Source organism: Pristis pectinata, chromosome 24 (genome assembly GCF_009764475.1).
Source record: "Pristis pectinata isolate sPriPec2 chromosome 24, sPriPec2.1.pri, whole genome shotgun sequence".
NCBI lineage: Eukaryota > Metazoa > Chordata > Chondrichthyes > Rhinopristiformes > Pristidae > Pristis > Pristis pectinata.
Window position 1 is genome coordinate 24,692,309 of NC_067428.1, and position 13,809 is coordinate 24,706,117.

General features: G+C 37.4%; 1 protein-coding gene across 2 annotated transcripts in view; it reads right to left on the reverse strand.

Annotated features, from left to right (window-relative positions):
- Positions 1 to 13,445, reverse strand: part of polrmt (polymerase (RNA) mitochondrial (DNA directed)) — a 66,872-nt gene extending 53,427 nt beyond the window's left edge. The window contains exons 1-4 of one of the 2 annotated variants that reach the window (XR_007958114.1): positions 13,269 to 13,409; positions 9,559 to 9,657; positions 7,945 to 8,717; positions 5,914 to 6,047 (exon numbers count right to left, since the gene is read on the reverse strand). Coding sequence is in view for 1 of the 2 variants with exons in the window: in XM_052037642.1 (XP_051893602.1) it covers positions 5,914 to 6,047; positions 7,945 to 8,717; positions 9,559 to 9,657; positions 13,269 to 13,392 (1,130 nt within the window). In the remaining variant the exon portion in view is untranslated. Of the gene's footprint in view, positions 1 to 5,913; positions 6,048 to 7,944; positions 8,718 to 9,558; positions 9,658 to 13,268 lie in introns of both variants that reach the window. The other variant, XM_052037642.1, reaches the window with a different exon arrangement.
- Positions 13,446 to 13,809: the final 364 nt, after the last annotated feature.

Sequence of the window (13,809 nt, forward strand, 5' to 3'; positions counted from 1 at the left end):
TAAATTGACCATCTTAAAAGATATAACTGCAATGTTAGAAGATGACAAGCAAACCTACTTATGAGGACATTAAGACATCAAATAAAAGAATAACAGCAGGTTCATATTAATGAGCCCTTCATATACAGTAAATATCAGATGAGGTTAATACAATAACAACATCAAATTGAAGACTGCTGTCACCAAGCCCAGCTAACACACACCAAGCCCAGATCACTCTTTGCTCGAGGACCTAAATTGTATCATGGGAGTGGATAAAATCAGGGGAATCACCATGATTTTACATTCTCATTCTTGCTTTCAATTTTTCATGGGTGTTCTCTCTGCCCTCTTTTTTAAAAAACTACGTACAATACTACAATCACCACTAACTCTACACCTACCCCCAGTGCTCTCCTTGCCATGCAATCACTGTGCTCCTCTAATTCCAATGTCTTGAACATTTTGATGATTTTTTTAAAATCATTCCTCAAATGGCAGCTATCTAAGTTCTCTGCTCTTTAGATGCCTCCCCAAATCTTTCCAACACTATTCTCTTCTCCCCCTTTAACCAGCTAAAAATGTACTGTTTTCATCTGGTTTGTGGCCACCTGAATGCTTTTATTCCAAATTTTGTTAGATGTCCCTGTGAAAACGTGGTACATTTAACTGTGTTAGAAGTGCTTTATCTGATTAGTTATGCACGATGCAGTAAAATAAACCATTGGCATCCATGGTAGTTGAGCTATTGAAGAGCAACACTCAGACTTGTTATTATCATATTTAACATTATTCCACTGTTTACCAACACATAGAAGTTATTAAATTAAATATTGCAAAAGTGCACAGTGACACAGCTAAAGTCTTCCAGGCTGCTTGCTGCCACCATAAGTCTTAAGTGCTCTAAAGCTTAACCTTGCGCTTCTTATAAATAATCCATAGCTCTCAGGGTAAGAAAGTTCCCTGCAGTACTAAACAGGTTATCCCCATTTTCCCATACTTAAAACTTCTGGTTTAAGGTACCTATAAGACTTCCTACAGACATTATGAAGCAATTTGCCAATTGACAGCAAGGTCCCATCACATAATCCAATTTAGACTGGAAGCTAGCTGTGCATACACCATAAACTCCTCCTAGTCCGATTCCCACCATTTCAATGCTCATCCGAGAAATTATGCCATCACATTCAAGACAAGATAGCTGATGAATTTTATGTAAAATTATCAAGCTCTGTTCAACCTTCCAGATTTTTTCCAAAGGACAAACTCTGGTTGCTTTGAAACTGAAAAAGAAAGAGTTAGACATCAACTGCCTGACACAATATAACCAGACGTCTGGACCAGCAAAACAGCTGACAAAAACAGCAACCATCAAATGGTTATTTTGCCAAATCTTTATTATACTCCTTTATTGGAGTGCCCACTTAAGTCTGAGGTGAGGAGAAATTTTTAGATAATGTGTTGCAAGATGTATTAATTGTTTAACTTGTTAAGTACCTCCAGCATTTCAATAAATTCAAGTGAAACAGAAAATGTTATATTAACTTCCTAATTTACACTTCTAAAATACTTGAACCATATCATGGTCATACACCTTTCTGTCCCAAAAAAACCCTCTTGCACTAAAATATACATGAAAGCTGGTCTTTCAGTGGGAGTCATGATTTCTGCATCTTGGGAAGGTAAACAAAACTAGGGCATACATTATGAAGTACAGAGGATTTGGAGTGATGGCCTCAAATCACTGAAGTGGGCAAGTAAGTAGGCATGCATATTTCTTGCCTTCATTGGACAAAGCATGGAATACAAGATCTAGAGCTGCATAAAATATTAGTTGGGCCACAGCTACAACCCTGTTTAAAGCTCTGATCACCACATTACAAAGATAAGATAGCATTAATGAAGATTTACAAGGACATTGCCAGGATTGGAGAATTATAATGAGGATAGGGCGTTTATTTTAGGGAAAACTAAACTGATGGAGACTTCATTGAGATGTATTAAATTATGAGAGGCAGAGAGATTAATAACAAGGTGGCGTAGATTTAACTTAACTGATGGATGGATTAAAAGAAAGTTGTTAAAAAAAATACTTCACATGAATGGTGGAGATCTGAAACTCAACATCTGAAAGGATGGTGGAGGAAACAAAATCCTTCACCACATTTAAAAAAGTATTTGAGCACTTGAAGCACCATAATCTAGCAGCTATGAACCAAGAACAGAGAAGTGTAATTAAGCTAAAGTCCATTTCTAATCATCCTTGATAACAATGAGCTGAATTGTCTCTTTCTGTGCCATACATTTCTATGATTCATAGGTTTTATTTTGAAAATATTTCTTGAAGTTGTTCTTAGAAAACAGTATTCCCCAACAGCCAATGATAGATTTTTGATACAGAGAGCATAATGGGAACCCTACCACCTGCGGGTTCCCCAACAAGTTATACACTATCCTGACTTGGAACCATATCACCTTTCCTTTATCATCATTGGGTCGAAACATTCTACCCACAACACTGGAAGTGCCTTACTAGAAGGACTGGAATGGTTCAAATAGACAGCTCACCATTATCTTCCCAAAGAAAATTAATGACGAACAATAAATACTGGCTTTGTCAGCAGCATCTACATCCCTTAAAGTGATAAATGAAAATAAAACATCAGATATATCTACAGAGGTTATAATTTTTGGAGTACATTTAAGAACATGTTACCATCTGCACTATATTATTTGCTCACCAGGATCTGGGTAGCCTGCCAATATATAAACTCATAAAACAACTCTGTAGAAATAAGTTACCATCATCTTGAATTTTCAAAAATGATCTTAAAAGAATGATCTTAAAAGGAAAAATATTTCATTAGCCAGTTATTCCCATGAGAACTGTAAACCATGCATACATGTATTCAAACTGCTTTATCAAATTTCTGATAAAGATTTGAAAATACAATAGAACCTATATACAGTTACTGCTGAATAGATTTCAATCCTTCAATGATGAGTTTTGTGCTGGGGGCCAACTTAAACCCACTATATGTGGCACACTGCTGCTTGTTGCAGCACTTCACAGAATGATAACATCACATGGTAGGTATTATGGTGTGCTCTTAGTGTTTGGCCAATCATTTTGTACAGCTGCAAATCTATCAACTAAATATAATTTATGCTTAGTCACATAACAAAGTGGTTTACATCTGGCACATTGAAAATGGTGGAATTGAACACATCTTGTATTTTACATCAATGGGGATTATAATTAAAGTGAAACTTTTTGCACTAAGAACAGTACTGTCATTTACTATAACCTCCTCACCATTTTGTTTGTGGTCCTTCATAATACCAAGTCCAGCTACTTGAAATTACAGGAATTGGTGTGTTGGGAGAACATGTAAATAGATGATAAGTTTAAAAGTCAAATTAAATTTGCTTAAATCTGCTTAAATTTAAAGTCAAAGGAACACTTCTAGTGCTATAAGTAACTATCTGTTAAAATAGAATCTTGATTACCATAAAAACTGATGTACTCCACTAATTCTGTACTAGTTATTGCAAAAAGGTCAGCAGAGCCATCTACTGGATAAACCAGGTAATTATTACCATGTAATACGCATCTCCTGCTACATTACAATTGTAATATTGGTGGTTTTATTGACCTGACTGGGGTACCCCTGATATAAAGTAAAACAATTAAATAAAAACAAAGACATTACAACTTTCTAGGGAATATAATTTTGTCTCACTCTGGAGTTAGAACATCTCATGATTCCAGATTTCTAATTCAGCTTTAGAACTTCAGCATTGGTATGCATACCAAAGTGACCACTTGGCTTTGACAATACAATCCTTGTGTAAATACAACTACAGATTGTTTCAGATTTAGGAATGCATTTTTTTCCAACTTAGCCCATTAAGAAAAGTTCTGCCAAAAATAGTGGAACTTGTCCAACCAACTCAGCAGTGACCCTGATAGCTTTTAAGTTTTAAAATGTTAATACTGAGGTGTACAAGTCCAATGCACAAAGAGATGCAGGAAGGTCCCCTATTTCTTGGTCAACACATCTCACTCAACTAATGCAACCAATAAGCATGAATTATCGATTTGGAACATTTCTGTTTCCAACAACACTGTTGGTCATCTATTGCAGTTAATGGTGCTGACAACATTAACATTACTTCAATGACCATTAAATGCTTAGGTGGAATCTGAAAGGTTCTACGTGAATTCAAGTTCTTTTTCCCTTCTTAAACTGACACCAGCTGAAGGCAAATTTGCAAATTTGTCACATTCATGAATCTCTGTTCATACAATATCTAATTTGCCAGTGGTAGCCTGCTCATCTCTTAAGTTAGAAAGTTCCAGTTCTATTCCAGGATTTGGCCACCATACGTAGGTTGAAAGCTCAGGCCAATACAGGGGACGTCAGGCCACACATTAGCAATGATCCTGCTGAATGGTAGAATGAGCTTGAAGTGCCAAATGGCCTTCTCTTAATCCTATGTTCCTGTGAACATTGTGGCAAAATAATGCAAAAAAATCAAAATCTAAACTAGTTGTTTGAAGTAAATCAGTTGTTTGAAGCCATCCATGTTTTCCATGATTATTGTTTAAAAATCAGGAGAATATTATAAAATTAAAGTCAAAAGATGCTTGCACAAACTAAAAAGATTGCTTTTCTTCTACAACCATAAATTTAACCCCTCTGGATCTCAGTGTCAATTAGGAAATATCAGAGTGGAGTAGCCTTTGTGTTGTTAGAGAATGTAGAGACATGGAACTGAGTGTCATCAACACACAAGTAGAATTTGTAACCAATCTTTCAGGTGATGTTAAGAGGGAGCATCTGGATTCTGAACATGATGAGATTAAGGTTGAAGCCCAGAGTACACCAGTTATGACTCTGCATAAAGGAGTAAAAAAAATAGAAGTCAATGCAGAAAATCCTAGCTTATCACTGCAACTAATGGAAAAAGAGGGGGAAAAATGGCTGCCATAAAAAATACGTTAAATTCTTCCTACTTTTCAAATATATGTATTACTTTAAAAAATAAGAGAATTTAAGGCTAGTGTCAGGTGTCAATCAGATTCAAGCTCAATGTGTTTTTTTTCATTCTTCCTCTAAACTGATCAGAAGGGCACAAGAAAATGCAGATCTTTGAAAATAGTTAATGTTAACATACAAGTGCTTAGTTGGTTTATCAAATTTCTGCGCTTTCTACCATTTTGGGGCAGCTAAAACCTCAAACAAGCAAAGAATCTGATTTGAAGGCATTAAGTATCTGTATCAATCTCAATCTGTGATATTCATTACACAGCTTCCAGCTCAAGAAAATTTTCAGGTGGGTAAAGATCATCTTCAATTTATCACAGTGTGTCTGTATTTCACTCCGGCTGAGCTCTTAAGGACACAATATTCTTCATAAACTTAAGATATTGAAGCAGATTTTCTATCCATACATGCTACTTCTCAAACAATGCTTGCAATTTTGTATCAATAGTTGAAAAGGATCAAAAGTGAACAAAGATCTACAGGAGCCATTTCTTATTTATCTCAGATCCTCAATAAAATATTTTCCCTAAGAGAGGCCTAGTTGCATGGTCAATTTCATTCTAGTCAAAGAGTCTATTGCTGTGCTCTTTCTCCCTTAGCTTATTGGAAACATGCAAGAGTTGGAACAATTCATTGTATTCACAAAGCATTTTTGCTCACATTTTGCCAATGCTCTATCAAGTTAATTCAAGTTGAGTCGAGTTTATTGACATGTGGACAAGTACGGTGAGGTACAGGTACAATGAAAAACTTGCTTGCAGCAGCATCAGAGGCACATAGGTAGAGACAACACACAGAATATAAATTATACATAAATTATACAATTCAGTGGAGAGAGAAAATAAAATACTGTGTAAAAAGACCTTAGTGCAAAATTGCTTACCTTTCAATCACATGTGCTGTGCAATTTTCCATGCGTCCCATACACTCCAGTGCTGCCACATAAGAATCCAAATTGGGCTTCAATCCTGCTTCCTCCACCAGCCTGAAAAGATTGCGAATCTGACCTAATGAACCCTACAAAGATATCATTTGAGGTTATTTCCCAATATTAATCTTTTCTAACTACCCAATCCTCTTACATAAACAAGCAAAAAGGTTTGGAACATTAGCAAAATAAAAGAATGACTAGTGGAATTAAGACAATTACAAAATGCTAAACGAATAACAGTGGAAAATTGGAAAGAAACTCAAATATATTTGTTTTAAAAAAATGAAAGCAATAAATTTACCAGCACTGCTAAGGATCTCCCAAATGCTGAAATATGTTTTGGGAAGTGGGTTGCCAAGCTGTCATTGAGACAAACAATAAATCTGCAGTCTCAAACCATGTTTACTAAATGCTAGAAACATTAATTAGATCAGCTCAATAAAAATGTTGTAGTTATAATACCCTCTGCAGTTTTCTAAAATTTTGTGCTCAAGTCAAGGGAAGTTGGCATTAAAAAAAAAACAGAATATTTCCTCTTAAGCTAGAAGGGCAAGATTGATTTGACTGAAGTTTTTAAGATAATGTGGAGGTGATAGGTGAGATTCTAATAAATTATTTCCACAGTCTGCACAGACAATAACCATGGGTCATATTTTAAAGATAGGAAGGAGGGCACAAAGAGTTTGCCAAAAGATATAAGTGGATTAAGTGAATGTACAAGAATGTGGAAGATGGATAAGCAATGGTTAGTATTTAAGAAAATAATAAATGTCAATAATAGGAAAATTTATGGAATTATACAAAGCCTTGGTGAGACCACACCCGTATTATATAGTGATGGTCTCCTTACCTAAAAAAAAAGATATACATGTCATTGAGGGAACAGTAAAAGATTTACCAGAGCTGGTTCCAGGGATGGCAGGTTTACCACATAAAAAGAGTTTGTCTACTAGCCCTGTATTCTCTAGAGTTTAAAAGAATGAAACTTACAAAATTCTTACAGGGCTCAAGAAGCTGAATGCACGCAGGATGTTTCCCCTTGGCTGTGGAGGCCAAACAAGGGAACACTAATAATAGGTGGACCACCTAGGTCTGAGCTGAGGAGAGATTTCTTTATGCAGAGGATGCGAATCTTTTAAATTCTCTACTCCAGAGGGCTCTGGAGGATCAGTTTTGGAGTTCATTCAAAATGGAGATGGATAGATTTATGGACATTAAAAGGATATGGAGATAGTGTAGGAAAATTTTGTTGAGGTCAGCCATGATCCTGATCAAAGGTATAGTAGGCTCAAAGAGCCAAATAAGCTACTTCTGCTCCTATTTCTTATATTCTTACAATGCGGAGAAATGGTAAGTTATTCAATTTGGTACGAAAAATTGAAAAACAGCACATTGTTTAAATGGAAAGGGTCTACAGAATGCTACTGCACAGAGGAATATGACTATCCTGTACAGAAACCACAAAGTTAGCATGTAGGGAAATTAGAAAGGCAAATGCAATGTTGCTTTTATTCCAAATGGGATGCAGCATATAAGATTAAGGCACAAACTCGTTGAAAGGGGGAACAGGTTCAAACCTCAGAATACACACCTTCCTATATGCTTAAATACAAAAGAACCTTCCCAATTAGTTATTCTTAACTAAAGGAACAGAGTTCTTCCAAGGAAACAATGAAAATGGAAAAATGCTACAGAAGCCATTATGTGGCCTCTGGTAGCAAAACTAACAAATGCAATCTTAGGATACTTTGACTGTGACCACTAAGACTTGGGTCGTGGTTAACAAATTATAATTCACATACAAAGTCTACAAATTTTGTTGAGGTCTGCCATTTACTTGTAAAATTATTCTGGTTTCACGAGAAACTAATTCTCAAAGCACCGCTTCAATAATTTGAAGTTAATAAAGAGAAAAAGGAACCTAGGAACAGTGTTTCAGAGTACATGTTGTGGCGTGCACACAGTAATTATAAATCTACTAACCTTTTTAGCCCACATGTGCATTAAAGTACTGTAAGTCTTAATATTTAACTGCTTCCGGCGAGTAAGAAGACGGTGATTGAACATGACACATTGATGAGCTCTGTCCAAGTCATCGTTAAATGCACAGGCCTCAATATAAGATAATATATTCCGTTGGGTGTCACCATATTTATTTCCCTCATCATCTTCAAGTAGCTTGGCTGTAGGGTCCCAGTTATTGAGATGTTGTTCAAGATCTTCCACTTCAGCAAGAATAGCTTCCAGGGAAGTACAAGCCTCTGTGTCTGCATTAACTGCTTGTGAAGTACCTAACGCAGAAGATTTAGCTCTCTGTGAAATCTTTGTAGAACTGCCTTTTGAAGTACTTTTTCTGCCAGGTTCCATAGACTTAGCGTTGTGTACATCTTTATTCTTGGAATATGGAGAAGATTCTTTTGCTTTTTTCGCAATACTAAGCTGCCTTTTGGTTTTGTTATGTTTTTCTTTATCTAATTTTTCTATCCATTTTTTGGGAGCAAAGGCAGATTTTGGAGATATTTTTTCGACACAACCTTTTTTACCCGGCTGCTTTTCAGCTGTTCTTTCCTTTCTGAGTGCTGTTGTATCTGGGTTAAGGGATTTGTCAAACTCTCTGGCCGGCAGAAAAGTGAGATTCTTTGACCCAGTGTGATTTTCCAGTTGAGTTATATTTATTCTGTTCACAAATTGTACATCTGTACATTTCATTTCAGTCACATTGTCGGCCTGAAGTTGTTGCATTCTCGCTTCAAGTACTGGCATTTGGAGTAGAAATAAGGAAATGTAAAAAAAAATGATTAGGAACTGTCATCAAATAATTCAGATCTGCACATAAAAAAAAACAGGTTTTTACAACGGTTGACATATTTGAAAAGGATTCCTACTGATATGAGATACCAACTGATGAGGTTATCTGATATGGATATTATTTTGGCAATGTTACAAAGCTTCATATCACAATTCCTGGGCTTGCTAATCTAAAAATACCATGAATTGCACACATTGTTGCATTTGATACTACAGCTCTACAGAGCAAGAAATGAAAATTTAACACACATTTTAATTCTATCATCGCTGTGCACAAGGATCAGAAAACTGGTAGAATGAGAGGAGGAACAGGAGATCAGCTTCCCAAAGAGGGTAAAGCAAGAGACATGGTAGAAGAGGCCAAGAACAAGAAAGAATCAAATACATTGGAGATTTGAAGTAGCATGGCTGAATAAAACTGGCCAAGGAGATGAATATTCTTTGAAACGCGATAAAGTTCAACACAGCACAATAATGCACCAAAACTCAATTTTAAAATCCTCCAAATTTACAGTAAATAAACTTTAGTTACGAGAAAGCGTTGCAAGTTGAGTGATTGCAATATATATGATTCAGATCATTGGCAGCATACAGAGTGTTTTTAAAGTATACCTAGACCTTATGTTAAAATAATTTACTTACAAAAATGACAGAAGAGTTAATACTTTGGTATGGATACAGGCAGGGTACCATAAAAAAGTTGTTCCTAGCAATCCAGAACTAAAAATATATTATTAAGTATTACTTAATTTCCCCACACCCCGATTCAATTTTCTCCCATCATCTTACCCTCTAACAGATGAGCCCTCTCACAGGTTTGATTCTTTCCATCATCCTTCTTAAGGATAACAGAAGAGTAATTTCTTCTGAAGAAATCCCCAGGATGCTCTGAAAGATCAAGTGGAAACATTCAGTTACACTGAGCATGATATATTCAACCGTAACTATCTGCCATATTTTCTTCAGTTCAGAACATTATAGAACATATACAATAACGATGAAGATCTCATTTGCAATAGTGATCTATTAAGTTATTTGAATTATTAAATTATGAAGGGATGTGTCCGCAATATTCACCAGTAAGGTGACTATTTATACGTGTTATTTTCACTAGTAATAGTAATATCTGTCTGATAAATCTTATTATCCTCACTTTGTGATTTAATGCTGTATTTCACTCGCTTTCTATATGTTCGCTAAGATGGCAATCAGAACATGGACATTGATACCAATAATGTCCATACGAATAATGTAGTTATGGCATTCTGTGCCAGGCACAAGGGTGAGTCCAACTTAAAATCTAATTATAGGAGATATTCACAAAGCATTGAAAGTTTTTGAAAATAAAATCCTTGTTGCCAATAAGAACTTAACAATGGAAATACAGTATGTATAAATTATGATCAATTGAGCAAATGAATCTCAACTATTAATACACAATAAGAAAACAATAGTTTTTTTTGCCCATATAATTCATCTTCACAGTAGATGGCTCTAAAGCATTTTACAATGATCCAAGAATGTGAAAGGCACTGAATAAATTCAACCAAGTTCATTCCTTTGGTAATATGGTGCCAGCAATGTAATGGAAATATTCATTGGCAGGGCAGCACAACGTTTTGTGACAAATCCTCCAAAGCCATGGCAGCAGTTACAACCATGTCATAGTTATAACTGCCAGTACTTACTGGCTTATCTAGTTGGAAGCTCACACTCCATAATGCTCAGAGCTCCTGTACCAACTTGAGCCCTCATCGCAATCCAAGCTCCTTACATCCTTTAACACAGGCAGTGCCAACCTGGAGAACAGGATGGTTGCATATGCCGAGATTTTGCTCATTCCTAGTGTGTTTGGGGCCAATCTGAGAAACATCACATTATCACCAGTTTTATAGCGAAGGAGTGAGCCCTCCACAATAGATCCATACAAACCAATTCAGATGGCCGTTTATCCTGATGTGCAAGGTCAAACAGAGAAATAACAGGCAGTGTGTCTGTTCACTTGATTCCACCAAAGTTTCTAACAGAAAATAACCACCTGGACATTTCAGACTTGTGTTGAGAATGGCAAGTCTGACTGTTGTTTACAACTACACACACAAAGCAGGACTGGGATTTGAGTGTAGGATTTATTGGTATGGCATCCATAGATACAGAGCAGACCTATCTCCAAGCACTCTGATTTCCACCCTTGATGGTTTGGTGCTGTTATCTGAAACCAAGTAATTATCACCTTCAGCAAGAGGAAGGCACAAGTCAGGATTAGATTTATTACCACTGACTTATATGACGTGAAATTTGTTGTTTTGTGACAGCAGTACAATACAAAGACATAAAATTACTATAAATTACAAAACTAAATAAATAGTGCAAAGAAAGGAATAACAGGGTAGTGTTCATGGACTGTTCAGAAATCTGATGGCAGAAGGAAAGAAGCTGTTCCTGACTTGTTAAGTGAGAGTCTTCAGGTTCCTGATGGTAGTCATGAGAAGAGGGCACATTACTTGGTGATTTTGTGATCGCATTGTCAAAAATAACAAGTTTTTTTTTAAATAAATGCGATTTCAAGGTGAAAATGAATTTGGTCATTGGTCTGGCTGTCCCATAAACCATCACCAACCCAACTTCCAGTCTGGGGCACATTAGAATTGGTCAAAAGGATAGATTTCAAGCAATTTCCATTCAAACCATATTTATGTTGCAAGTGAACTGGGACAGGACTGACAGCATGTGGAACCAGCTACTTACAGTCGGAAAGCTTGGTCATCCTTCCAAAGATTGCACCTGAGAGTATGCTGGCAGAACGCTCCCAGATGTTCAACCAACAAGCTTTAATGTCTTCCCAGTCATCATGCAATTTGCTCCCTTTTTTTTAAATAAGATGCACTTAAGTCAGATAACTGGGGGGCTGAATATCATCCCTTAACATCATGTGACAACTTCTGAGCTATGATTTGAGATCCCCCCCCATGCTTTTCATTTGGCCAAAACAATTATAATACTTTGCCAACAATTCCAATGCAGCATTCACAAAGAAAGTGTTTTATACAGAATGGAACAATCTACAATCAAATAACCTCCAAAATAGAGCAAAAAAGCTGGAAAGATATTTTTGCATAAAGTTAGGATTATGAACAAGAAGAAAGCTATGTCAACTTTATTCATATAATGGTTGCCCTGCTAGGACCAGAGCAGTGGTTATAGTCTGGACAGTGAATCAAAATATACCCATATAAATAAAGAATTTAAATTTAAACAGAGTTCCACCCCCCCCCCCCCCAGAGTGTTTAAAACAGTACAAGAGGAGAACCCTGAATTCTACTAAATGATCTCACCAGGTTGATAAATTAGTTAAATGATCAATTTATCAATTGATTGACAAGCGGCCAAATCCCACCATGGTAGGTTGAAAATAAAAATAAAACTGGGGTAAAAGGCCAATATCAACAACTCACTTGGTTTACTAAATCTTCCATAATTACTTGGTCTGCCCTACATGTGACTCCAGATATACAGCAATGACGTTAACTCTCAGATGCCTCCTAGGTTCATAGGCAATAAATATCAGCATTGCAAGCAATGTCTACATACCATGAACTAATAAAATAAATTGTATAACTGGGAAGACTGATGGCAAAATACTGGTTATCCACTGAAATTCATGCAGAGGACATTTAATGCTGCTGCTTGGTTTTCCTCAATGTGGAAAGGGATGAGGCAGTTATATTTTTTTTATTAATCACTGAGTGAAAGCAGAAGTCACAAGTATTTAAAAAAAAAGCATGTAAATACAAGACTTAAGTTTGAAAGAGTTGAAATCAGGCCATAATTAACTTGTGCTTTTTGAGTCACTGAGTCAAATGAGGCAAAAAGTGTACAAGAGGTGACATCTCAGAAAGGCAACATCCATCATTAAGGATCCCCACCATCCGGGCCATGCCCCCTTCTCATTGCTACCATCAGGCAGGAGCCTGAAGACCCACACCTCAAAGTTCAATGACAACTTCTTCCCCACTGCCATCAGGTTCTTGAACTGACCTGAAAGACCCTAATTCTACCTCGGACTATATTTCCCTCAACTTGCAACAATGTCACTGTATTTACATGCTAATATTTTAGTGTGTCGTGTAATTTATGTTAAGTTTATGTAACTTAAGTTCGTCATATCTGTACTGTACTGTGCTGCTGCTGCTGCAAAAAGCTAATTTTCATGGCATTTATACCCTGGGTATGTCTGCCCATGACGATAAACGTGAAGCAGAGTGACAGGTCACTGATTTAGGAGGGCTTGTGTATGCATGCAGCAGCATACAAAGAGGGACAGTGATTGTTGGACCAGGTGGGCCGGGGTTTGCAGCGTGTCGGGGCTGAGTGGGAGGACACGGCGGTGCTGGGTGACCGTCCCTGGGCTGCTGGAGCCCGGCCTCCGGAACAGGCTCCGGTTGCACCTGGTCGGGGGCCGCGGGTTTACCTGAGCTTCTGGTGGGCCGGGGGTTTACCTGAGCTCCTGGTGGGCCGCCTCCTAAGCTGCAGACACCGGTGACAGCCCGAGGAGAGGAGGAGCAGCTTCCCCAGAGGGAGGACCCCGGCGTTCCGGGCCATGCCGAGCTTCAGCACCAACATCTCGCCTCTCTGTTGGTTGTCAGGGAAGCATCTTCCGCTACAGCCGCCGCGCATGCGTAAAGCACTCGCAGTGCATGAAGGGAATTGAAGGCAAGCCGCAAAGAACTACAAGTCCCAGGGTACATCGCGCACAATGCAACACATGGCATCAGATGCACTCCACGCTGTGTGAATGCTGTAAATCAGCACTGCAAAGAATACTTTTACTTTTGAACTGCTGAATCTATCTCGACACAAAGGCGTGGGCTTAATTTGTGCATGAAAATCACAAACAAAACTGAGGATGCTTGAAATTTTGAAATAAAAACAGAAATTGCTGGCAACCCTCAGCAGATCACGCAGCATTTGTGTAAAGAGAAACAGTTCATATTTCAGGTCTGAGATTTCTCCAATGCAAGGGAGACCGTATTTGTTTAT